Source organism: Xyrauchen texanus, chromosome 30 (genome assembly GCF_025860055.1).
Source record: "Xyrauchen texanus isolate HMW12.3.18 chromosome 30, RBS_HiC_50CHRs, whole genome shotgun sequence".
NCBI classification, from domain to species: domain Eukaryota; kingdom Metazoa; phylum Chordata; class Actinopteri; order Cypriniformes; family Catostomidae; genus Xyrauchen; species Xyrauchen texanus.
This window is the reverse complement of record NC_068305.1, coordinates 38,721,158-38,748,320: the sequence shown is the minus strand read 5'-3', so window position 1 is coordinate 38,748,320 and position 27,163 is coordinate 38,721,158. Positions and strand designations below refer to the sequence as shown.

Below are 27,163 nucleotides of genomic sequence, written 5' to 3'. Positions count from 1 at the left end.
TTTGATTTGTGTGAAAGGTAATAGAAGTCATTGTTGTTGTAGCACATCTAATGTTCACTGCCATGATACATACAACGAGCCACGTAACAATCGTTTAGCAAAATTTAGGTACAGTAATGTGATCCTTTGAGATCAGAATGTGTGTGGAACATAGAATTAGAAATGTTTGTTTATATACATATACATATACAATAAAAGCATATTGTGACCAGTGGCTGTCAGCCTCCAAAAAAGCACACAAAAAGACAGTGTAAGTAAAGTTCATACATAGCTTCTGTTACCAAGAAAAATTCCTTGTATGTGGAAGCATGCTTGGCAATAAAACTCTTTCTGATATATTGGTACATCCATAATTCCTCTTAAGCCAGTTTTGTGTTGCCAAAATGTAAGTAATATTTTCTGGTTACGTTATGGTGCTTTATGTCCTTTTTGGAGCTTGATGACCCAGACTTTTGTGTTCAATAGGAGAAACAGAGTCATGACATGAGAGTAAGTAACTGATAGTCATTTCAGAATGTGTATTTTTGAGCAAACTATTCATTTTCTTTTAAAGCATAGACACTAACAATGACATAAGTATCCCTCCTACATATTAAGTCTTCTTTTGAGCTACTAAAGGATTTACATTTTCAGAATGTCAGTTCTCAAGAGGAAATCAGAAGATGTCATGGGTTTGGATTCAGCCACTCCAAACAAAGTAGTGATTTAAGGCCATTCTTGTTTCCTGAAAGCTGATAACTGCCTGGCAACCAGAGGTCACTCTACGGATGCGTGTGTGTGTGTGTGTTAACTCCTGCAGCTTTGGCAGTCACTGCGGGCATGCAGCTGTCTAGAGCTGGCAGTGTGCAGGGGTCACACTCTGGCCCTTTAGTTAGCCCCGCCACTGTTCTCTAGGCCGCAATTGGTGTTTGCTGTCACTAATGACTTGACTAATGAGGCAGTTAGTGTCCAGGAAACTTATGGCCGGTCAGCCCCTGTAGAGGCCAACTGACTAATGGAGAGGGTGTAGGCCATGGCAGACAGTGCTTATCTGTCAAGCCAAATCCATTGGCCCCTCTCTCTCTCTGCTTTTATGCCCCTGAGGATGGGGTGAAATGCAGAACCATAGAGGGCCTTTAAATATGCATGGCCCCTGCGTGGCCCCCAAATGTAGCAGTCAAATACCGGCCACAATGCAGGCCTGTCAGCTGCTGATAAGAAGAGAAAGCCATGAGCTGATCGTCAAGAACAGCCCTCTGACAGAAAAACCACATGCTTAAGCCACAAATTCACTGTTTATTCTTGTGTCGAAGATGGACAAATATATATAATTACTGAAAATATGACTTCTTGCCCTATTATGGAACATTACATACATTTTTTAAACAAATTGTCTGCATTGTCTGCAAATCGCAATGTCCACGGATTGTAATAAGGAAGATTCCTGAGAAATGCAAGCTTGTAGTACCACCTGTTTACTCCAGAGGGCAGTAATTGAAATTTCAGCTGTGTGGCAATGCGCAGTGAAGAAAACAACATTTCAGCAGAACAACACAGACATGCGTTACGTTCTTGCGTTCAAAACATTTGATGGAGCGCAAATTCGAACTAAGGGATCTAAAGATGTGTTCTAAGTATTAAACTATATTTAACTTGACATAGTTACCTAAAAATTTTATGTTTATGACGCAAGCGCACCCGAGACGCTACACATGCATGTCTGATGCTTGTTGAAATTGACGGGTCCTTAAACAAGGCCTTCAGTGTCCTGTCTCAACGACTACCGTCCCGTCGCACTCACACCCATTATCATGAAGTGCTTCGAGAGGCTCGCCATGAGGCACATTAAGACCCAGCTGCCCCCCTCACTAGACCCACTGCAGCTCGCGTATCGTCCAAACCGATCAACAGACGACATCATCGCAACCACCCTCCATCTGGCCCTCACCCACCTAGATAAAAAGGACTCATACGTTCAAATGCTGTTCATAGACTTCAGCTCAGCATTCAACACAATCATTCCTCAGCACCTGATTGTAAAGCTGATCCTGCTGGGCCTGGACACCTCCCACTGCAACTGGATCCTGGACTTCCTGACTGGGAGACCTCAGTCAGTCCGGATTGGGAACAGCATCTCCACCACCACCACACTGAGCACTGGGGCCCCCAGGGCTGTGTGCTCAGTCCACTCCTATTCACTTAGCTGACTCACGGATGTGCAGCAATGCACAGATAGAACCACATCATTAAGTTCGCCGATGACACGACCGTGGTGGGTCTCATCAGCAAGAACGACGAGTCAGTATACAGAGAGGCGGTGCAGCGGCTGACGAACTGGTGTAGAGCCAACAACCTGTCCCTGAATGTCGACAAAACAAAAGAGATGGTTGTTGACTTTAGGAGAGCACAAGGTGAACTCATTCTCTGCTGAACATCGACGGCTCCTCTGTGGAGATCGTCAAGAGCACCAGATTCCTTGGTGTTCACCTGGCGGAGAACCTCACCTGGTCCCTCAACACCAGCTCTATTACCAAGAAAGCACAGCAGTATCTCTACTTTCTTCGAAGGCTGAGGAAAGCACATCTCCCACACCCCATCCTCACTACATTCTCTAGAGGGACTATTGAGAGCATCCTGAGCAGCTGCATCACTGCCTGGTTTGGGACTTGCACCGCTTCGGACCGCAAAGCCCTGCAGAGGATAGTGAGGACAGCTGAAAAGATCATCGGGGTCTCTCTTCCCTCCATCAAAGACATTTACACAAAACACTGCATCTGCAAAGCAACCAGCATTGTGGATGACCCCACACACCCCTCACACAAACTCTTCACCCTCCTGCCGTCTGGAAAGTGGTACCGAAGCATTCGGGCCCTCACGGCCAGACTGTGTAACAGCTTCTTCCCCATAGCCATCAGACTCCTCAATACTCAGAGACTGGACTGACACACACACACGTGTCCTGAGTTGCACTTTAATTATTGTCACTTTATACCTGGCTGCTACCTCAATAACTGCTATGTGCATAGAACACTATCTCATAGGATGTTATGTTTACATTTGGTATTTTTAGAAACTGTCATCTTTTTGCACTACTGTGTACTGGTCGGCACTGCATTGTCTCTCACTGTGACTATTGTCCTGTTCATTTTTAGTAATTGTATTGTACTGTCCCGTACTTTTTGCACGTGCACTTTATATAGGTATGTTATTTAGTCTGTGTAGTCTCATGTGGTTCTGTGTTTGCACTATGTTGTTGTATGTAGCACCATGGTCCTGGAGGAACATTGTCTTGTTTCACTGTGTACTGTACTAACTGTATATGGTTGAACGACAATAAAAACCATATGACTTGACTTGACTAATGAATCTCAAACTGATTGACAAACTCACTTGTGTAATGGATTGCTGTGAACTGTGTGCCAATGATTGACTTATGATCAATAATATGGTAGTAAACAATACATTGTATTCTAAAGCCACTTTTTGTATCGTCTTATCAATGATGAACTCTTCTGCACAAGAATGTAATGCATTTTAATTATCTGAATATATATATATATATATATATTTACTCTTTTAATATTTAAAGATAACTATGTATAATTATTTCATCATTATATATTGAATTATTGTTATATGAGGGATTAATTAATCGGGACATCATGTAATTAATTTGATTAAAATCTTTTATGGATTGACAGCACTAAATATAATATAATATGATATAATATAGTATAATTTCTATTGTTGACAGCATTCGTCAAGCCCAACAAACCCAATTTATTATAAGAAAATTATCAAATAAATAATACAATATAATATAATATAATGTTATATAATATTTTTATAGTAAAATATAATATAATATAATTTCTAGTGTTGACAGCATTCGTCAAGCCCAACAATTCAACCCTGTTACCCAAGTTATTATAAGAAAATTATCCAAAAATACTATATAATGTAATATACAGTATTATGATATAATGTAAAATAATTATGACAAATTTATCAATAACTACAAACCAGCATTTGGTCCCAAACTTGTTATCCACTACTGAGTGATGGCTTAATTTAGACTGAATATGCAACCCTGTTACTGTTCTGGCATATTTTTTTTTATTAATTATTAAATGTTTATGTTTATTTCATATTTATTGCTAGAAATGAATGAATTCACACAAATCAGTGTTTTTAAACTGTATTTAGACATGTCCCAAATTTTGGTAACAGGGTTGAAATTGGTTATAAAATACAGAAAAATAAAACAGGTGGACCAACATCAGTCAAAAGCCTCTCTTTTCACTGAACCTCTGTTGAGTAAGTTCTACTTGAAAAGTGTGGTTAATTACAAGCCATTTTCCCTTAAACTTTCACTGCAGTTTCATTTTGTGCAATTCAGACAGGAGGGAGTTAAATGAAGAAAACAGTTCAAATAAAAAGCATAGATGAAGATCCAGTAACAGCACTGTCTGTCCACATCACTTAGACCGCTAGAAAGCAGATCTGCGGCTGTTTGTCTGCTGTCCTCTGCCTAATCAATCATGACAATCCGCAGACCTCGTCACTCAGAAGCGCTTTTCTTTTAACGCGCTAGCCTGATTTCCTCTCCCGCCACAGATACAGATCACGTCTTTCTAGCACGTACAAAAAAGGTCATTTACATGACAAGAGACCTTTTTACACTCCTGAGGGGACGGGGGGAGGACAACGGGGGGAGACCACTACACACAGGAAACAAAACAAGGACAAAACAAAAGGAAAGGCTTTTACTGTGATGGTCAGAGAAGAAAGAGCTTTAATGTGGCCCATTGCAGCAGTGGAAATAATTTCAGCATCTGTCCATCGAGTGTTTGCGGAATAACCCCACACACACCACACCGCTTTTGTTTGGATCTCGTTACTGTCCTACCTTCATTCACCGGTATTCATTTCTGTACAGAATTTTTTTTTTTTACATAAACCAGCCTCATTATCCAAAATGAACAAAGTCGGTTTTGTACACAGGGTCTGTTTTTTATTGTAAAACGTATTACATTGCCACTGCCACTTTAGACAATCATTCTTTCTACAGTTGAAACAGATTTTAATGTGAAAATATTATGTTAAAGTACTTTCCCCATCCCAGAATAGAATGCGAGACCGTTATAAGTAAGTAGGTTGATTTGTCTGAAAAGTGTAAATGGGGGGTGTTTGGGAAACCTGTTTGCAAACAGCCATTATTGTTGCAATTCCAATTGGTGCCACTAGAGGCAAAGAAATAACACACTTCCAGCGTGAAATCAAAATGTACCCTATTTATTTTCTTAATATACATCTCTCATTGCTCACTCTCGCTTTAATGTCCTCTGTTATCCATATTTTAATGATTTATTAAGGCATATTTAGTTTTAAACTGCATGGTCACATTACTCAGATGTGTCTTCTTAAATAAACTCTTTAATAAGAACATGACTATTGCCATAACAGTTATGCTTATCAATGAAGGCTAATATAATGTTATACTGTATTACGTGTCTTGTAAATTTAGACCTATCACATCGGATGCACAGACTGCGGCGACTGTCTATTGATTTCATAGCGATTTTTTCAACATGTTATCCTCTAGATAGTTTATAATGGCTTTCCAATGATTAAAATATATACATACAATTTATTAAATGTCCCATTGTCTTTGACAAACTGTGAATGTTGCCAGAAATATATGTTTAAGTTACACTTAACGGACTTAAGAGAGGTTAAAAGCTCTCGTTAATTTACAAAAGTTTTACAGACTACTTGGATAACAATGCTTTTGGGAAACGCACCTTAGAGATTTAGTACTACTTAAGCGCTACAAACATTCTACTTAGTGCTTCGGGAAACCCAGCCATGGATGCCATTTATGTTTAGAATCTCAAATTGCTGAAGCTTTGTAAAATGTTGAATGATTTGATTGTCATTGCTTGGTTTTAACAGAACTGTCTTCCATTTCCTCCATTTATTCTCAGTCCTCATCTTGAATTCAACAATCTCACTCTCATATCCACTCAAGGCCTTTCAGATTGCTACTCTGATGACAGCATGAGATTTCTGGCTACAAGGTGAGAGACGCATTACAAAGCAATGTATTTCAGAGACAGAAAGACTAGGAGATGTTTGAGATTGGCTTCTTTTCAAACAGCACATTTCCTCTCTATTGAAGAGGAAAAGACATCAGTATTACCAGCCTCTATCATACAAACGTGAAGTATGGGAAGTGCATTTAAGCTGCTTTGGTCTTTTAGGGAACTCCAACCATGAAGCCCTATCTTGAAATTGAATGTTTGACAGTTGCAATTCAAAACCAACCAACTATAATTCACTCAGCCCAAAAGTTAAGACCATAGCTACAGTGTGGTTTCACCAAAGGCCTCACCTGCTTGATTTTGTACTCATGAAGAAAAGTAAGAAATGAACTGTTAGTGGTTCTGCATGACTAACCCTAACCATCTGATCATATCCGCTGACACAAACAAGTGTTACAGCACACCAAATCAGAGCTTTCACATGAAACCTTGACTCTGAGCATCTAAAAATTGTGGTATGAAATTCAGCCATGAAATATTGAACGAATCAGTTAATCTGTTTTACGCATGTTTACATAGGAAAACAATTGAAAAACAGCACAGACAGATGGAAAAATAGTTTATTGTGACCTAACCTAAGAATGATCTGGGATCTGTTCCTCTACAGTCATTCCTACAGCGATCAGGATCAGTCTCGGCTGTCTTTGCGTTCCTGGATCAGCGTTGTGACGGGCAAAATGACGGCCATCAACCGGGAGGTCAAACAGGTCGAACTGGCGGGAAATCATAAAGTGAATTATGACTATCTGATCCTCTGCACTGGACTGCAGTATCAGGTAAGACACACACAGTGACTCTCATTAACACAATGAATCCAATCAAGATGTCAGTATGAATTATGAGACATGTATTCTGCATCATAGCTCAGGCTTTGGCAATTAATCCAGTGCAAATTAATTTATCATGCAGAACACAATAATTAGAACATGAGAATTCAGCTTGTTTAGTCTGATAGTTGATTCAAAGCTGGTACATTTATGTGATTTTTGTGCTCTCTCTCTCTCTCTCTCTCTCTCTCTCTCTCTCTCTCTCTCTCTCTCTCTCTCTCTCTCTATATATATATATATATATATATATATGTTTTTGAGTTTGTTTTGGTGGTTCGTAACAGCTCAACAGGGTGAACTTGCAGGAAAACTTTGTACTGGCTGCTAAACACATCATCGGTGGGTGTGACCTGAAGCTCCCTCATGCTTTGAGGCCGACAGCTATTTTCCAGTCAGTTAAGATCAGTCATCATGAGCACACAGTGCGTAGTTTTTAGCGAGCTGGTGAAAACCAATATTCATATAGAGACGTTTTCTAAGAACATGTCATGCAATTGGTTTGTTTAATTAGTCTTCAAAAGGAATCAAATCTACTCAGAAATTCTGTGCCCATTCACTCATGTGCCACCTGCAGTCGAAAGCAATTCAAACATCTGCCCGAAGTAAGATATGCCTATCATCATTCCTTTGTCTGTATTCTACACATTAACACTCTTTTATACACCTAACTTTGCAGTAGTATCAGTGTCATCATAAATTACAATAACAGAGTGTAATCAGCACATATTCTGGCTGTGTATAGTGTATTAGCGTATTCGTGCCATGATTGCAAAATGTAAACATTACAAATTACACATTATCTACTGAATATATATTACTTTAAATCATCATCGAGTGGTTAAAACAGCTTCTTTTACTGATCTCGTCTGAATTCTACTCCGAGAATGAGTCACTGATAACCAGTGGTGGACAGTAACGAAGTAAATGTAATTCGTTACTGTACTTAAGTAGCTTTTTTGCGTATCTGTACTTTACTGAAGTATTTAAATTTGGGGAGACTTTTACTTTAACTCCACTACATTTCAGTGTCAAATATCGTACTTTTTACTCTAGTACATTTTCAAAATCAGTCGTTCCTTTTTATTTATGAGTGGATAAAAACGTAACTGGTCAAACGAGCCACCAATCACAGTACAGTGCGGCGCTTTGTTTTGAACTTGCCTTGGCGGCATCTACTAAGCGTGAACCAGGGGTGCGTTTCCCAAAAGCATCGTTAGCCAACTATGGTCGCAAGTTCCGTCGTTATCATCATAGTTCAACGAGTCGGTGTTTCCCGAAACCATCGTTCCAACGAACATTCGCAAACAGCATCGCAGAGTTGTGTGGTTGGAACGACAGCTCTCGATCTGTGGTTAGAAGCAGAGTTTCTTGTTATTATAACATGTGGGCTTAATAAATTATTATCTTGAGCCAAATAAGCAAGATGACATTCTGTACAATCAGTATCTTTTATTTAGAAGACATACAAATGTCCTTTATGTCTTTTAGTTTGTCAATAGATTTAAAGCACCGTTTTTGATGAGTGCGCATGTGTGAACGTGCTCTAGTGCGTAAGAACGAGCCTATGATTGAATCTGGAAATAAAGCAAATAACTGAGAAAAATATGAGATAGTCCTCAGATGACATGTCCGTAATTTATAGCAAAACATCTAGCATTAATTCGATCGCAAACAGATTCATTAAAAGTAGTTTTTACTCCACCACATGTGTGACATTATTAACCAACGTGGTAGAACAACCAATTTGCGACAATACGGTTTCGGGAAACAGTCATGACTAGCAAGTTGATTTCTTCAACAGTGCATCGTACTACGGTAGTGGAGCAGCAAGTTACGTCATTGTATGGGAAACGCACCCCAGAGCCGTTAAATATGAGAGTTGCGAACATAGACGGTTGCGACCGTGATCTCACCGCTGTGCGGTCACGTGATTCGTGTAGCTCTCAATAGTTCCAAACAAATTGCGTTGCCAATGATTTTAAGTGGGGCAGAGAGCAGCAGCTATTATTGCAGCAATTATCGGTAAATATTGACGCATAATGTACATTGCTTATTATGTTGACACTAAAATGACTTGCATATAATAGCATTTTTTTTATAAATTTTATATACATACATATATATACATCTGACTAATTAATGTCATTTTATTAATAGATTGGTGTGCCAAGAGTGACATTAGTCTTCATGTAGACGGAGTTAAGCAAGAGTCTTGTGACAAATTATAATAGGACATTATGGCCATAAAAAATCATAGTACTTGGATACTTAAGTACATTTGAAGGCAAATACTTTTGTACTTTTACTCAAGTGAATGTTTAAAGGCAGCACTTCTACTTTTACTTGAGTAATATTTTACCTTGAGTATCTTTACTTTAACTCAAGTACATGGTATGTGTACTTCGTCCACCACTGCTGATAACACATTTTAATGTCATTTTAGTTGATGATTTACATGTGGTCTTGAGCGTCCTCATATTTACATGCTCCTCTAAATGCCTTGCAGAGCGGTGTGGCAAGTGTCTAAAAGTTCATGTGTCTTTGCTCCACTGTTTCGAACTTCTTTTTGGCTCTGAGCGAGGAAAGAAGAAGCACACCGTCGTGTGTGTGCCAGGGCCATAGTAGTGTTTGTGTAAACACAACATACTGTATGTTAATACAAACGTTCCTCTTTTATATACTTTTCAAAAGTGAAGCTTTTACAAATTCATGCACTCACAATTAGCACCATCAATAATAATTTATTTTATTAGGAATTATAGAATTGATATAGATAGGGCAGAAGTACCTTTGAAGCATTTATTGTTAAATAGTAAAGGTCCCATCCTTGGGGGACACCAAGCTGGCCAGTTTATTATTCCTAAAACTGGGAAGAGAATGAGCATTTGGTTCATTTAATGTCAAATCAACCACAGGTCCCTCGCTCCAATTTTGTATTTTTACTAATGAATGATAAACATAAATGATTATGAAAGCCAAAATATAAATTCCATGGATCAATTTTTACTGTGTAATCCATTATTTCATAGAGGGAGGTCAAAATTAAAAATTTCGCTAATGATATTGGAACAATACTACAGTTAGGAAAATAACCTTAGAAAGATGGGAGCTTCATGATTTTATTTTTACTCTGAGATAGGTAGGTCTATTACTAAAACCAGTTGAGCCCTTTAGCACCCCTAGTTGCATTATACACCAATTATGTGTGTCCAAAAATGAGGGAATACACTTTTTGTGTTGTTTTCCAAAGTTGGAGTGCCTATAATTCCAGAAGTGTTAAGTGTTAGATTCTGGTTCAGAACAAACTGTCCTTTTTGTTTCTCCATTTATAAGTTCCAGAGAACTTGGGGTTATCAATGTGGCTAAAATCTGAAATTTGTTTTATTTTCAATGGCTAAAAACAGCAATATAAAAAGCAATGTTGCGCCAAACACAAGTCCAAGTTTCAGAAAATTATTATACCATTATCCAGGTGCGTAGACCCAAAAATAATGCAAAAGAAAAAAAAAGTAGTCTGCTCTCAAAATAGAAAAAAACTCACAGCAATTTTAATTAGTTTCTCCTTGATTGTCCATGTATAGAGTTGCACAAGGTCAGTTATTGTGTAAAAACATTTTGTATTAATGGGAAATAATAATATGTATGTCCAAAAGTGTCATTTCATGTATATATGCACAAGCAATGTCTCTTTAGATGTTTAAAACTACGTCTTTTTGACTTTTGATCTAGTTGTGTACCTAATATTAAACTGTTTATGGTAAATGCAGGTGTGTTGCTTATAGATAGTTAGCACTGATGAAGGGGTGATCCCGAAAACATGTTGCTACTGCACTTGGCACTTGGCGAATTGTTTGCCCTGTTGTGGCCTCCATAAATTGATGTGAGTTTTTTCCTATTTTGAGTGTGGACTCATTCCCCCCCCACCCCTCCAATGGTTAAAAACTAAATGTGGATGACATGGAATGAAGCTCAATTTTCTTGTCCAAAACAAAAGGTCTGAAGTACAAATATTGTTGAATCTAGAAATGTATATTTAATCATTAAAAACAAAAACAATAATGTCTAAATCGCCAACTTTGGAAAAACATTATTTTCCCATTTTTGGACTTGCACCATTGGCATTTAATGCAAAAAAATGTTCTGAAGTCAACTGATTTTAGTAATGATCTACCTATTTCTGTTTACAAATAAAATATTGACATTGCCCCCTTTGTTTGGCTATTTAATCATAAGCAAAATTGTCATTTTGATCACCCTCTACAAAATAATGGACTACACATTAAAAATACATGCATGCCATTTATTATTTTGGCTTTCATCCTCATTTATGTTTATCTTTCTTCCGACATTTCTGAAATTTGTTTGATTAGACACATAATTACCAATTTTCAAGCCATGTGTTCTCCTTAGGAATTTTATGTTGTAGAACAAAATCTAAAAGTCTCGTCAAGTAATGACCTTAACAGACCTTATTTCACACAGAAATTGAAAACCCCAATTCTAGAAAACCATTAGACATTCCTCAGGGAACCCACGGCGAATTAGCTGTCCAATTTGGCCTACAAATTGACATTATGACTGAATGTCTCTGTTGCTATCACTTAATTTGACATGATATTCCTTCACTTCATTCTTAAATACATATAAATATTTGTAATTACTCTTCAGATTCCCAGCCTCACCAGTACTGATGTCTATAACTCGACCACCAGCGGTCCGAACCCAAATCAGCCCAGACACAGATACACTGGGCCCATTCCGTCCAGCCTCTTCACCCTCAACGACCAGCATGACTGCGCAAATGCCAAACACTGGCTCATCAGCAATTTTGTGGAGTTGACAGGTACATTTACAGTAAATCTGAGCTATTTACAAAGATATCAGCTTTTCCCTGAGTTCTGAAGACTAGAGCTGACTCTAGATCAACATATTCTCTCATGCGTTAGTCTAATTTACCAAGCCACTTTTATTCCAAAGCTGCGTCCAACTGTCAGAGAATAACAAGTAGCTAATTAGTGTGAGTGAAATCTCATCTCCTTCCATCCATTTACAGGGGAATATTAATATTAGCAGAGTGAGCGAAGAATTAATCTGCATGGGCAGAGATGAGCCGCTACTATCTGTCTGATTAAGCCTATTATATTAACTAATTACAGCCTCCTTTAATAATCCGGGATGTAGCGCAATTATCAGTAAATGCTAATTATACCGTCTGCATTTGAAAGATATCAAATTAGTTGCATGCGAATTCTTATGAGGGTCAAGCAGAGTTGTGTCGCTAGGTTTTAGCTTCAAATAAGTTGTCAGAACAAATTACATGATAATTGTTTTGGGCAAAAATTCTATAGGGTTGAAAACATCGTTGAGTGTTGTGTGGCTGTAGATCAGCACCATGGACAGAGCATTGAGCTCGGGCTTCTGAAACAATACAACCGTAAAGCCTTGCATGGGGAAAGACAGCTTTTCATTCATGGCACAGATGTAAATGACCTCCATTACACAATTCTATTTAATATACACTGGCACATATGGTATTAGAGACTGCCAAGCGACTGGACTGAATGTTTATCTTATTGCATGAGTTGCATTTGAATCCTCAATATACGCACACCTGTGACTGTACATTGAATTCTATAGTAATTCACCAAGCTGCTATGTTGCTCGGCAACCATAAACAGCCTGCATTTAGGCCACGTCCACATTAATATGTTTTTTTTTTTTTTTTTTTACATATCTCATCCATTCTGGAAGAGCGTTTTCCAGTAAAAGGAAACGTTGTTTTAGTGTGGACAAGAGGCGTAAACGTAGTGAAATTAATGTGTAATTATTGTGGCCTTACACTAATTATCTATATATTTTTATTTATTAAAATAGTTTATAATAAGTATTATTATTAATTATTATAACTATTTATTGAACATTGATGTATTATAAATTTACCGCCGTTTTATCAAAGCAATAATCTTCTTAAAGGGATACTTCACCCAAAAATTCAGTCATTGTTTACTCATCTTGGGGACAGCGTAACTGCTGCTGTCGTGTACCATTATGAGCGCACACTGGAGAGCAACGGTCGGTGAGAATTTTCACTAAATAGTACATTCAATTTTGGTTTGTTTTTCACCAAACCTTATCGTATGCCTTCAGAACAAGCAGCGATCAAGGCATTAGTTGCACACAAGATTAGATTAATTTATTAGACTTCTGAATTATACATTTGCATCGTTTATGAAACTTGAAGAGGTAATCACTAGGGGTGTGCACGGTTTCCGTTTCTAACATTCGGTTAGCCGCAAGTTTTCCCGAACGGTAAATAATTTTTTCATTGGGAGTTGCGATGCGGGAATAAAGAACGTTTATTGCAATGGAGTTTCCTCAAACACTTCTCAAAATAGCAACAAATAAAGTGCTCAGAGCTATGAGTGTAAACATCACAATACATTGATCTTCACATTTTAAAATCGTATAATAAAGTTCAACTAAAATAATCGAATTGTCACTGCCTGTATAAGCCTCTTTGGGGTCCTTTGATTTTTGAATTATTGTATGTAAATATGCACACCAAAGCAAAATTGAAAAAAACACTGTCTTACTGTTTTTCAAGTGCTGAAACTTTGCTCGGTGAAGAACAACCTGGAATCATGTTTAATGGTGTAACGGTCCCATTAAGTCCTCTTTGCGACCTGAACTTCTTCAGAGCGCAGCACAACCAAGCACAATGAATTAAACACAACGCAGGTGTTTTGAGATGCTTTTTCACTTTACTTGGTGTCTAAAAATGTGGCGATCCATTGCGAGACGCTGAATGAGAGTACAGTGAGATTCATCACAATAGTTAAAGATGTTCGTCCAGTGCATGTTAACAGTATTTAAAAAAACAGCTCAGACATACACGAAAGCATGTTTGAACAGCCCCTAAGTGGTCCTATACTTGGAAAAACTGACCTGAAGACCTCTATTGCACGTATAGAATAACCGAATAGTAATTGTGGTATTTGAATAGTGGCACGCAGCTGAACGGTTAACCGAATGTCGACTATCCGTGCACATCCCTAGTAATCACCATAAACTGTCATTGACATCAATGAGCACAATTATTTGCACTCAATTTTGCATTCATCTAATTTATTAAGATTTTATAATTAACAACAATGGCAACATTTTGAGGAAAAAGTTTCATTGAAAAAGAAAAATGAATTTTAGAGTTTCCTAGTAATTTGGAACGTCTTCCTATTCCTGTAAGAGTTGGAGTGTTGGGAATGTTGATTTATTGTTTGTATTTATACATTTATTTTGACTCGTCCCTCCTTTTCTTTAAAAAAAAAGGCAAACATCGAGGTTCCAGTGAGGCATTTACAATGGAAGTGAATGTGGCCAGTTTTCAGAGGGTTTAATGGCAGAAATGGCAGATTGAGCTTAACATGAATATTCTTTAAGAACAACAGTACTTGGTGGAAGAATTGTTTATTCTGATTATACATTTGATTAAACATTTATAGTCTATTTCCTGCTTTATTACTTTAATGTAAATGTAAAATATAGTACATTAATAAAATGTGTGTACATCATGTATACACACAGACACACACACACACACACACACACACACACACACACACACACACACACACACACACACACACACAAACACTCAGGTAATACTCGTGTGATGCTTTCACATTATGTATTGAGTGATGTATGTGTGCCTGACTGTACATTCATTGTATCATTTAGCATTTGTTGTGCATGCTGTCTGATTAGTTTCATCCTTGAGAATCTAAATGTTAACATCGAAGCCCTTCCTTCACAAAAGATCTCAATTAAATCAATCTCAGCTCTGTTGGCTCTGATGCTCTTTTAGATTCTGCTATGAAAGGACATTGCTCTAAAGGATCTCTTCCTTCATTTTCTGTTCCTTTCTTTACCTCTTTCTCCTCCTCTAACCTAATGGGACCTTCTGTGCGTTGCTAAGTGACCCTTTTCTGTTTCATAGCCGCTGATATTATCTCTGCAAAGGGCCCTAATAAATTGCTTCCCTCCCCCCCTGTGTGGACCAGAGGATGGCAAATGACCTCAAGTTTATTTTACTATTAAGTAAACCACCTTTTTATTGGAGGAAATGTTATTTGATTACTTGTCATTCACTTGTCTTTTTATTGTATGCTTATAGCTCTAGCTGCCTTGCTGTCTACGGCCTTCTAAGACAGTATTGTCGAGTTATTTAGGAATCTTTTGAAAAGACCTGAACCAACCACAGTGAACAAATTGAACAACTCCAAACTATTTTTAAGGAATATTTGGGGTTTTAAATTAACATAGATTTGATTAAAGTACAATTTGGCATTAGCATGTTGCTAAGCTAACAGCACAACAATCTAATTAGCATTAAAATACATAGCAAACACAGACAAGACAAATATTGAGTAAACAGTCCATCCTTATATAGACTTAACTTGGTTTGTTATTAATGTTCAGCAATGAATTAACTACAAGTACATTTATCAACCTTGATCTCGCCATATGTTGCATTTTATTGTTTTCACACATTGCATTGTAAGGCATTCTAGGAATGCCTCTCTGTGAAGGATACATGTAATGCTACTTTAGATTTTGGCCAAAATAAGGTATTTTAGAAGGCTGAATATTGTTGCTGCCTTGCTTTTGGGACAGCTTTCACATCAGATGGGCGCCAGTGATGCCTCACAATGCTGTCTAGGTTGGCAGCACGCTAGAGTTTGGATGAGAGCCCATTATATTTAAATTCAGTCCAGAATTGGTGGACTTTCAGTATTCAGTAATATGATGTTGATTGTTGTGCTTGTGTGTGGTCTATCAACAGGTGATGCTGTTGTTTATGGAAACACTATAGACGTCTACACCTGCGTAGAGACCCTCATTCGTTTAGGTATCAGTGGAGGGAGGATTCATGTAGTCCACCTACCTGATGATGACCAATCCTCCTGTTTCCACGACATCTCAGTGGAAAATACAGTGAAACAGGCTCTTAAGAAAGAGGAAGTCCACATCCATCACAACTGCCTCTTGGCTCAACTCAATGACGGACAGCACCCAGATCCAATAACATCAGTGTCCTTCACCACTGATGGCCCACCTCTACAACTGGAGTGTGGAGTGAGTGGAAAAGGTTTTTAATAATATCAGACAGAAATGAGCAGGAATCTTGTTGAAAATAAACTTGAGCTGCTTGTTTCTAATGTCAGAATGAAGAATCTTAGTCTCAGTCACCATTCACTTTCAATGCCATTTTTTTCCACCATACTGTGATAGTCAATGGTGACTGATGCTGTCATTCTGCCTAACAATTCCTTTTGTGTTCCACAGAAAAATTAATGTCAAACAGATTAGGAACAGCATGATGGTATCTAGTATATTACTGATTCTAACTGATTTTTACAGGTCTTCTTCAACTTCTCTCATAAAACCGTTGACTACAACGCCTTCAAGGCTATCAATGATGCCTGTTTGGTGTTCGATGGCCGTCTGGTCATAGATAGCACCTTCCATACCAACGACCCCTCCATATATGCTGCTGGCCCCTTGACCAAATACTCCCGCCGTTACCATGCCGACAAATGGACCGGTTCCAGCTTTAATTCTAAGGAGGTTGGGCAGAGTTTGGCATCTGTTCTTCTGCCCTTATTCGACCCGACTCTGGAGCCCACCATCAGCCCCCCATCTGACCTGGAGGACCTCATTCCACTCTACAGTCAGGCCAAGATCCAAGGTCACTCTCTCTAACACTGTCAACAATCTCCCATCTGCTGCTATTAGTGGTGTTTGCTAAGGCAAGCATCACTATTACTATTGCTCATACTTCGGGCTAGGGATTTAAACAAGCCCCTTAAGTATTAAATGTCAGCACGCAACTTGTTCTTCTACCGACATGAATTACATCTCAAATCATGTGACGTGTCGAGGAGAGGTGTGGTATTACTTTTGCAATTAGATTAGAGTGAGACAAAAGAACCACAAAACATTGAACGAGAGACCCAAGTGTAATTTGAGGACTGGAATATCAGAGAGATTTAGAGTGTACTCTGTTGACTTAAAGGGATATTCTGGGTTCAATGCAAGTTAAGCTCAATTGCAGGATTTGTGGCATAATGTTGATTTTCACAAAGATTCATTTTGACTTGTCTCACCTTTTCTTTAAAAACAATTACAAAACTGAAATACAGTGATGCACTTACAATATAAGTGAACAGGGCCAATCCGTAAACGTTAAAATACTGTTTCGAAAGTATAGACACGAGACTTGAGATGTACCGATATGAACATTTTTGGCCGATAACGATTTTAACAAAAACGTATAGGCTCATACCAATACCGACATCTTGCCACTCACCTCATTTTATCATCAGATCACTTTTTTGACTTAAATGGGTCATGACACGAGGAATCATATTTTGCTTTATATTTGACATAAAATATCAAACTTGTATTGAAAGATGTAGCAGTGGCAACAATATTAGACATGACATTAATGCGATGAGTAAACAGTGTAATTGTACATTGTAATAAACAATGAAGTATATGGTAGTAAGTCTGCCTGCTTTCTCATCTGTCTCATTATAGCCAATGAACACACTGGAACACCCATTTTCCATATTTAAGCACAAATTTATAGAGGGAGACCTCCTTACCCGGTCGACCTGCAAATCATTCAAGGGAGATTTCCTAGCCATCGCTTATTTCCTAGCATGGGATGTGTATTGAAGTCGGGAGATCAAACAGGGGAATCCCAATGCCGACCGTCCCTTATAACACTCTCCCTACAGTTTAATACACATTTATTAACCCTTCACATTCACAGCTTGTGTTAGACTATTTTCGCTGTTTAAATAGCGTTCGTTATTTTATCACCAAATCTTGTATGTCTGATAAGTATTGGGGAGAAACAGTGTGATCATTTTGTTCTGTTTTCTATTGTTATTTCAGTCAAACCACTGATGTAGTTTGATGGTGCTCTTTTCATAAAATGGGAAATGTGTTTATATATTCATATATTCATATCAATGATTGCCTGGACTGAGTGCTCTTAGGAGATTTCGTTAATCGCTTGTGAGTTTTCATTCTTTCGTTCTTGGAAAATACAGTTCCACACTTGTAATGGCAGGAGGGCGTTTGCTTTCCAATGATGTTGGCCAATCATAACAGTGGGCGTGATTTAAAGCATTTCAGAAAGAGGGCCAAAGACAGGGTAGAAAAAGGTAATGGAATACTACATATGACTGTTTTTTGTGCTATAGAATTTACTAACATTATACATGAACAACAAGAAATGCACAAAGAGGTACAGAAGCTTTTTCACTGTTCTATCAATAAATCATTTCTATTTAACATGGATTGGATCTGTTAAACACATGACAGGCCAACATTTTAAAGAGAACCAACAATGAAAGATAATAGACATATTTAAAAATATATTTTTTAAAAACTAATTTTTTAAAACTAGTTTCTATATATGAGAACATGATAATTTATAAGAAAAGGATAGGTAATTTTGTACTGCTAAAACATTTTTCCACTACTATTTGTGCAGTTCAAAACAATAGAACTCACATTTAACATGCTTGTACAGTACATGAGAGGACATTACAAGTTCATAATATGCATACAGTATATACAGTATGTTGGGCAATTCCACGGTAATGTCAACCACATCACTGAAAAATTTAAAGATTTAGCTAAAGAAGCAAAACCCGTTTTTAACTTCTGTATTATATTGGAATAATGAATTACACCATCAAGACCGCTAGAGGGTGCCGCTTGCTCACACAGCACTGACTGAAGTGCTGAATGCAGACTATATTTTGAAACATAACCTTTTATGGTTTAGTAATCGTGCAAGGCCATATTGCTATTTCAATCTTAATTCAATCAATCATGCAGCGTTATTGGATATTATACCTATATACTATCAGTCTGCTGGTTTCAAAGCATTTATGATGGCACTTCCACAACTGTCACGTCCGATAATGGTGGATTCTCCACATAATCGTGAGAACATAAATATATAAATTAGTAGTGCCAACCCTTCTACATCTTGTGGCTAGTATTCTTTCTGGATTGTGCATTTGAATTCACTGAGTTTTTACAATGTGTGTTACTAATTAATTATAAATTAAACATCGGTTTTCATATGAGTGTTTTCATGCATATAAATGATAATCAGATGGTTTTAATTTGGTCAATAATTGGCCAATAAATATTGTCAGCCGTTACATTGGTGTATTCGTACACAAGATGTTAACAGTATGCATGTTAACATGATATTAGCATGATAAGATTGCTTACTATTCTTTTCTGTGTAAAGATATTTCCAATTTTACAACTTTGTTGCCACAACGCCTTGACACAGTAAACCCTAAAAAGACTGTAATAACAATGGTATAAACAACTTTACAGCTCCAATAATACACAATAATGTAAGTGCTTTTATAAAATTTCAAGCTTCACATTTCTGCCTTAAACTCACTAAAAGTTGGCCCCATTCACCACCATTGCTGTAACCTTGATTTTAACTTTTTTTTGTATTTTTTGTTGTCATCAACTTTTTATAGTCATCAACATTGCCACAAATGCTGTCGATTGAGCTTAACTTGAATTGAACCCGGAATAATCCTTTAAGTAAGGAACCTCCTATAACACCCCAACAACCGCGTAGCAATGCCCTGGTAACCACCCACAACAAAATGTTTGCATTTACAATATATAAAACGTCTTACTTAAAGAGCATTCACACTTTTCAGGCTGACTGGTCTGATGAGTTTATCGAAGTTCCAAAAATTGGAAGGATTTGCTCAAATTTTATACCTCATGAAGTTCAGTATGTATTACATCATCCAATATTCTCTCTCATCTAATTCTGACTGACACCAAACTATTGACCGTTAATTTGCATAATCTAATCATGGGCTAAGTGATTACAGCCAAATGGACCATCTGTTACACGGAAACAATGTCTGATATGAGATAAACAGCTTCTTATTCATATTTTTGGCATTGTAATGTATAACTAATGCATTTGTAAAATCAACAGAAATAATTCATTGTTATTTTCATATTCACAGGTGGAAGGTTACCAGGCAGCTACAATTACCTCAGTCTTACCAAACCGGCTGCCAACGAGCACAGAACTGCATCAGCTCGTCAAGTATGTAGCATGCAGTGGGGCAAAATTGATCAAAGGCCAATGATTAGTTATATCACTGCTAAATTTACAGCCTACTATTAGTATTTTATAGATTTCAGTGGAATAGTAAGCAGTCAAGCCAACAGCAAAACAACAGAATACTTATTATTATTTATACATAAATCTTATTTTAATGTTTAACAATCCAGAGAAAATAAAAGCTTGTGTTTCTGCTAAAACACCCTGTTTATTATGTGAAATTAATTTACTAATATGCAAAAAAATAGTGTGTAAAGTTGTTAAAGGGACAGTTCACCCAAAAATGAAAATTCTCTCATCATTTACTCACCCTCATTCCATCCCAGATCTGTGTGAATTTTTTCCACTGAACACAAATAAAAAAATTTAGAAGAATATCTAAACTCAATTCAATGCAAATGAGCAGTGGCCAGAACTTTAAAGCTCCAAAAAGCACATACAGGCAGCATAAAGTAATCCATACAACTCCAGTGTTTAAATCCATATCTTCAGAAGCGATATAATAGGTGTGAGTGAGAAACACATCAATACGTATGCCTTTTTCTTTTTACTATAAATGTGATTTATTCACATTCTTTGTGCATATTGCCACCCACTGGAATTGATAAATTACTGAGAATTTATATTTAAAAAGGACTTAAGTATTGATCTGTTTCTCACCCACACCTATGATGTCGCTTCTGAAGACATGAATTTAACCACTGGAGTCGTATGGATTATTTTTATGCTGCCTTTATGTGCTTTTTTGAGCTTCAAAGTTCTGGCCACTATTCATTTCCATTGAATGGACCTACAGAGCTGAAATATTCCTCTAAAAATCTTAATTTGTGTTCAGCAGAACAAAAAAGTCGTGCACATCTAGGATGGAAAGGGTGAAAAAATTAATTCGCATTTTTCGGTGGATTATTCCTTTAAAATTGTCCTTTTAAGTGGACGAACTTCTGGTATGTGTTACCAACCTAATTCCTGGGTGTTTAATTTGTTTGATGTCAACAGTGCTTTACAGAAAGTTTCAGAAATTCCCTTTAAAGTATCTTTGCACAAATTTTCTGAAAGTAACCGGTGTAAAGTTGTCATGATGTTAAAAGATTCAGTACAACTTATATTGCACAGGCACTGTATATAAGTGATTGCATCACACAATACTTTCCTCACCCCGTCACTTGACTTTAAGAACTGAGTTGCTATCTAAATTATTTGTATCCTGTAGGGACGTGATATTGTGACCGGCCGCACTGCAACCGGGAACTACTTTCACCTGTATCTCAACCAGCACGATGTAGTGGAGAGCATCACGTGTCTTTCTAAGAATGCACTTCCTGTCTCAAACCTCCTGTGCCTATACGGCAAACACCAGCTGCTGCTGAATCATCTGTGCTCACGCTACGACGAGGGTTTGATCCATGACATGTACAGGTGCTGCCGTGCTAAACAAATCTTACAGAGACAAGTTTGTTGTCCTGTTACAGATACAAAAATCAGGCCTCATTAAAGTACAGCTTTTAGATCCAAGGCCTAATATTAATCTCATTTATAGAAGCTTAGGATAATTTGTCAAGCCTTTCACTTAAATCTACACCGCAATGTAAAGGACATCCTTTTTTTTAAAGTCACCTCAGATGCAGGAGAGTGTATCTCAAAAAAACATTTCCAGGTCACATTTGTCCCCAATATACACCATAAAGAAAGAAATAATGAGTAATGAGAAATTCAATTTTTTTCATTACAGTATACCTATCAGGAAGACTCGCAGACTTGAGTGAAATTTAAGATGACATTTATTTGATGAATATAAAACAGAAATGTAATGTCTCTCTTTGGCGTAAGCCCCATCTGGCGGTCCAAAGAAGTTGTACTCAGAACCATCATATCCTGCCGGAGATAGGAGGCAGGGGCGAGGAGACTACCCCAGTGCAGGACGGGACTCAACTGGTGGTGGTGGGGTGGTGGAGGTTGTCGTGTTAGCACACTGAAACAGCAATTTGATAGATTGTGAGCAGACTTATAAAGCAACGGCTTACATGTGATTGGCTAGGAGTTACCTAATGGTGTGATGATGTACAGCTGCTAATCTTCCCGCTAGAACTACGCTGCGCTTACATTGAAATTAGATATTTTAATGTAAGTAATTTGTAAATTTTTGGGATAACTCCAGTTCACGTTTCACCACAAAATATACCAAAAATAGATGAAAGAAAAGTATAAATACTTTATAATTGAAAGAATATGTCATTATTTTTTCACACTTCACCTATAAAACAGAGATTTTTTTCTTTAAAGTTATGAGAATTTGGGGAGGAGGTGCTTAACTGTCAAGTCAAATCATTTTTATTTGTATAATATTTCAAAGCAGCTTAACAGAAGATCAGACATAAATAGAAAATAAATCTGTAATATCTATAATGTCTTAGTGTTCTTAATGTCATTGCAAAAAAAAGGTTACAAAAAATACTGTAATACAATGGTTTCGATATTTAAATTAGCATCAATTACAGCAGTACAGAAAATAATGCATTGGCATGTAAATACTTAATCATTTAATTTATAGAGCATCATTTTTAGCACATTACTGTATTTCTGTAGATTAGAATAATGAGAATTTAGAGGGGAAATATTCTTAATTGACGTCACAATTGAAAAGATCTTAATATGCCTAAAAAATAGGCTTCACTTTCTTTAAGCATAATATCATTTCTTATTTCATTCTTTTAATTTTGGGGTAAAATATGACCTGGACATTTTCTTGACTGGCTTTGTGACATCTACACTCCAACCAGAACTTTATTTATGACACTCCAAACCTCAATCATGTCTGATCTAATCTGGTCACACTTTATATAAATATCCGTTTCTGACAGTGTGACCTCTGCTCCAATATTTTAACACCAGTGACCTCTCTCCATCAGAGCCATTGTCCTGCATTAGTAATCTGTTTATGCAGGTGTGCAATCCCCTTGGACACAGCGCCATGAGACAATAGTTAAGCCACCCAGCAGTGCTGATCAGACTTATTAAAACAGGATTCTTCTCTGGTCTTTTGTCATGACTCTGAATGTGGCCGACACTCGGTGTCATTACGGAGAATGGCTGAACATCAAGAGCCGTAAAGATAATTCACTGACCGTGCTGCTGCATGGACCATTTTAGATGAACATGCTAAGTGTGTGTGTGTGTGTGTGTGTGTGTGTGTGTGTGTGTGTGTGTCCAGAGAGTCACCCAAAAATTCTGTCATTATTCACCTACTCTCATGTCGTTCCAAACCCATATGTTATTTTATTTCTGTGAAACTCAAAAGAAGAATTTTCACAGAACTCTTTTCACTACCAGGACAGATCATAGTGACATTGATGTTCAAAAATTACAAAAAAATGCATGGAAGTAGTCCATATGACTTGTGGACTATATTCCAAGTCTTCTGAAGTCATGCAATATAGCTTTGTTTGAGAAACAGACCAAAAATCACTGAAAATGTTCCCTTCTGCCAAAGCTCTCAAATCTCATTAATGATTACGTTCAGATCGTGGCAGGGTGTGTGTTGGGGGGGTGGCAATCCCCCTCTCATTATGCTGAAGAAAACCACTTGCCCACCCTAAAGATCAAAATGCCCCCCTAAAGATCTCATCATAGTACTGGCCTTGGTTCAGATATATATATTTTTTTAAATAAACGCATTGACATACCACACCAGAGTTGATTCGCATTTGTCATAAGCAAACGTGACGTGCCAGTTTGATTAACAACCGGAATTCAATCCGTTCCTCACACAAAGCTATCGTATGGCTACAAAAGGCTTGGAATATATTGCAAAAGTCATGGACAACATTTCTTTTTCTGTTCATTTTCGAAGCAATGAACTGTCTTTGCACAAAAAAGAGCTGTTTGAAGATTCCTCAGAAATTCTCCCTGTGCATTCCACAGAAGAAAGCCATAAGTTTTGGACCGTCAGGAAAACGAGTGAATGATGACAACTTTTTTTTATCTTAGGTGAACTAACCATTTCAAACCAAATATGACCTTTCCCCCTCAGTTTTTTCCAAGAGAGTTGGAGCTTGGCTCTTTATCATGACCGCTTTACTGACTTTGAGCAGGAAGTTCGCCAAATCATGGATTCAGCCAAACTAGAGGTCAGCTTTCCTTTCATTTTTGCCATTTATCCTATCTGTGACAAAAATTTCAATCTTTCGAAAACAGCTGCTTTGATGTCAGCTAGACACTTCAGATCATTTTAATCCATTTTCAAATGACATTTTTTTAAAGTACAAACAAGAAGTCTAATGTGTCCTGTCCCGCAGGGTGAGTGTGGTTTGATGTCAATTCAAGAGGTTCTTCAGAAGATTGTGGATGATAAACAGGAGACAGACCAGCCGATGAGTCTCAGCGAGATGTTTCTGAAGAGTGAGGCGTGTCCTGCTCTGAAGAAAAGTGTTCTGGATTATCTCAAGTACAACAGATATCACCTGACCATGTATGCGCAGCCAGGACTGCTGTAATCACTGTTAAAGGGATAGTTCACGCAAAAAGGACAATTCTGTCATCGTTTCCTCACCCTCATGTAGTTTCAAACCCGTATGACTTTATTTCTTCTGTGAAACACAAAAGGAGCCGAGGCTAACATTCAGAAAAAGGTTTGGAACAGCATGAGTGTGAGTGAATGATCACGTAATTTTTTATTATTATTAACATTTATTGATTTATTTCATTGTTGGGTCAACTATGCCTTAAATGCCTTTAATATTAAGGTGCATAAAACTCAGTACATTGTAATTTCTTTGTATTTGCTGCAACATGTGTTTTGGGGGTCAAACATGTATTGTGGTGGGGGTGGGTGGCAAAAAAAACTTGAGCAAATAAATAAAAGCTTCATGCTTTTGTCACATGCAAACCTTTTTGGTGTTATGAGTGACAATCCTTTATAAAGTGTATGTCGCTTTTGAATAACCCATGCATGTGACATACTTTGTGACATATTATTGATCTGATGTTGGACACAGCATGACTTCTAAGTGCGGTGGGGCAGATAAGAACAGATTGAGGGTAAATCTGAGGGGTTGTAAAGACAGACCATAGGAGCAGCTGTATGATAATGAATGTTGGCTAGAAAATCACAGACGCATGATCCAACAGACACACGTCATATAACATATAATGTGCTTGACAATGTATTTAAGTTCATTTTGTTCTGAAGGACAGAAATACAACCAGATCAGATGATGATGATGATAATAATAATCATTTTTTAATTGTAATAATTAATAGGAATATCTTTTTCATGCCATAAAAGTTTGTTTCAAGGTCCTTATTTGGATTTGAAAATTATTTAATTAAATAATTTCACAAGCTAAAGCTACTCAAATATAAATAAGACCCAAGCAACCAACTTAATTACATAACAGTTCAAATGCAACTATTGTGTGTGTGTGTGTGTGTGTGTGTGTGTGTGTGTGTGTGTGTGTGTGTGTGTGTGTGTGTGTGTGTGTGTGTGTGTGTGTGTGTGTGTGTGAGAAAACATTTAAATAATAAAAGTTAATATATACATTTAAATAAAAATAGTTGCGTTTGAACTGTTGTTGTCATACCTGAGTAATTTGGTCTTAAATAAAATAATTGCACAGGCTACTCTAAAACATTTAAAGCAAGAATTGCCAGATGCAACAAATGACTTCGTTTGAGTAAGCAAGGAAGCCCTAGAACTAATGTCTTTTTATTGGGTTCTGTTGGCATAGCTCAGTTTTGATTTGATCAGTAGGCCGATTATAGGAAATTCCACCATCGCGAGACAGTTGCATTGGAATGACATCACCACATATTAGCACGAGCATGACGGCATGGCTGATTTCTGCAGACGCACACGCAGACAGACTGCCGTTAAATCTGCAGGAATGGGTCGGTTTGAACAGAAGGATGATTTGTGGACGCACGCGTCTGCCTGCAGCTTGCACAAGCGTGTCTTTTGTCATGCAAACGAGAGGAGCCTCTTTTTATGAATTATGTATGCGTGCAATGAGTGATTAATACGAGCAGCATTCAACTGTCGCACATGTTCCAATCTTTCCCGTTCTCTCTCTACAAAACGGCTGCCATAACAATGAATAGCTGATGGCAACTTATGTAATGTGTTAATATTCTAAACACATCATCACCACGAATCCAGTAACGTTATTTATAAGTAAACTCCACTGCACTCCTAATACGCATATATCAGTTTTTCCAACTTGTCCTTGTAGTTTATTAGCAAATATGCTCATGTGAGCTATTATTAAGAAGACTTGAAGTTGCGTCCTGAGTAGGCCTGTGTGTCTACTCTGTTACCATCACATTTTCTCTTTAAATGAACAATAAATAAGTAAAAAATTATCGTTATTATTTTATCTTGTTTTGTTATGTTCGCCTGTATGGGACTATATTAAAATATCAACTCCGTTACCATGATTTTACATAGTAAACAACTAATAAAACTATAAAATGACCAACCCTGTTACTATAGAGCTCTGAAATCATAGTTACGTCCTGTCATACAGGCTATAAAAATGGCAAAATTATAAACACTTAACTAGAATGTTTCAAATAGGTTATTATATTAGTTTTAAGACAAATTGTGCATGCAACTTTCCTTTTTCTGCACAGACAGGGTTGACCAAATGCTAAAATTGCTCCCTACTTTTGATGCATACGCAGTAAAACTGAACAATTGACACATTGCACGACTTCTTTGTTGCCATTTCCACCCATTTTAATTACAAATTCTGATGCTTTGAGTGAAGGAGCCCCGAAAGCACGCTGACAAAGGCAGGGCACGCGCGCATTGATAGAACGCATCAGAGCGTGAAAAGAGGAGGAACCCGCGTGTGCCTAAAGCATCCTAATATAATAAAGCTCAGGTACATCTGCTGAGCAATCTGCAGATCCCCCCCTCCCGCATTTCCCGAGCAGACCATCCCCTCTCCAAATCCATAGGGATTCCAATGCCATTTGATTGGATGAGGCGACAAGGGGCGAGAACAATGTCATCATTCCTGCTTAAAAAGAGTGCTGCTATGCCACTGTGATGGAAAGTTCGC

The 27,163-nt window shown here is 37.5% G+C and overlaps 1 protein-coding gene across 1 annotated transcript in view; it reads left to right on the top strand.

Moving 5' to 3' along the window:
- cfap61 (cilia and flagella associated protein 61) overlaps positions 1 to 25,012 on the top strand; it is a 45,295-nt gene extending 20,283 nt beyond the window's left edge. The window contains exons 17-25 of the mRNA XM_052099120.1: positions 5,967 to 6,059; positions 6,691 to 6,859; positions 11,579 to 11,753; positions 15,750 to 16,042; positions 16,328 to 16,655; positions 20,005 to 20,087; positions 21,316 to 21,521; positions 24,133 to 24,229; positions 24,398 to 25,012. Coding sequence (XP_051955080.1) covers positions 5,967 to 6,059; positions 6,691 to 6,859; positions 11,579 to 11,753; positions 15,750 to 16,042; positions 16,328 to 16,655; positions 20,005 to 20,087; positions 21,316 to 21,521; positions 24,133 to 24,229; positions 24,398 to 24,595 — 1,642 coding nt within the window. The 3' untranslated portion in view covers positions 24,596 to 25,012. The remainder of the gene's footprint in view (positions 1 to 5,966; positions 6,060 to 6,690; positions 6,860 to 11,578; positions 11,754 to 15,749; positions 16,043 to 16,327; positions 16,656 to 20,004; positions 20,088 to 21,315; positions 21,522 to 24,132; positions 24,230 to 24,397) is intronic.
- Positions 25,013 to 27,163: the final 2,151 nt, after the last annotated feature.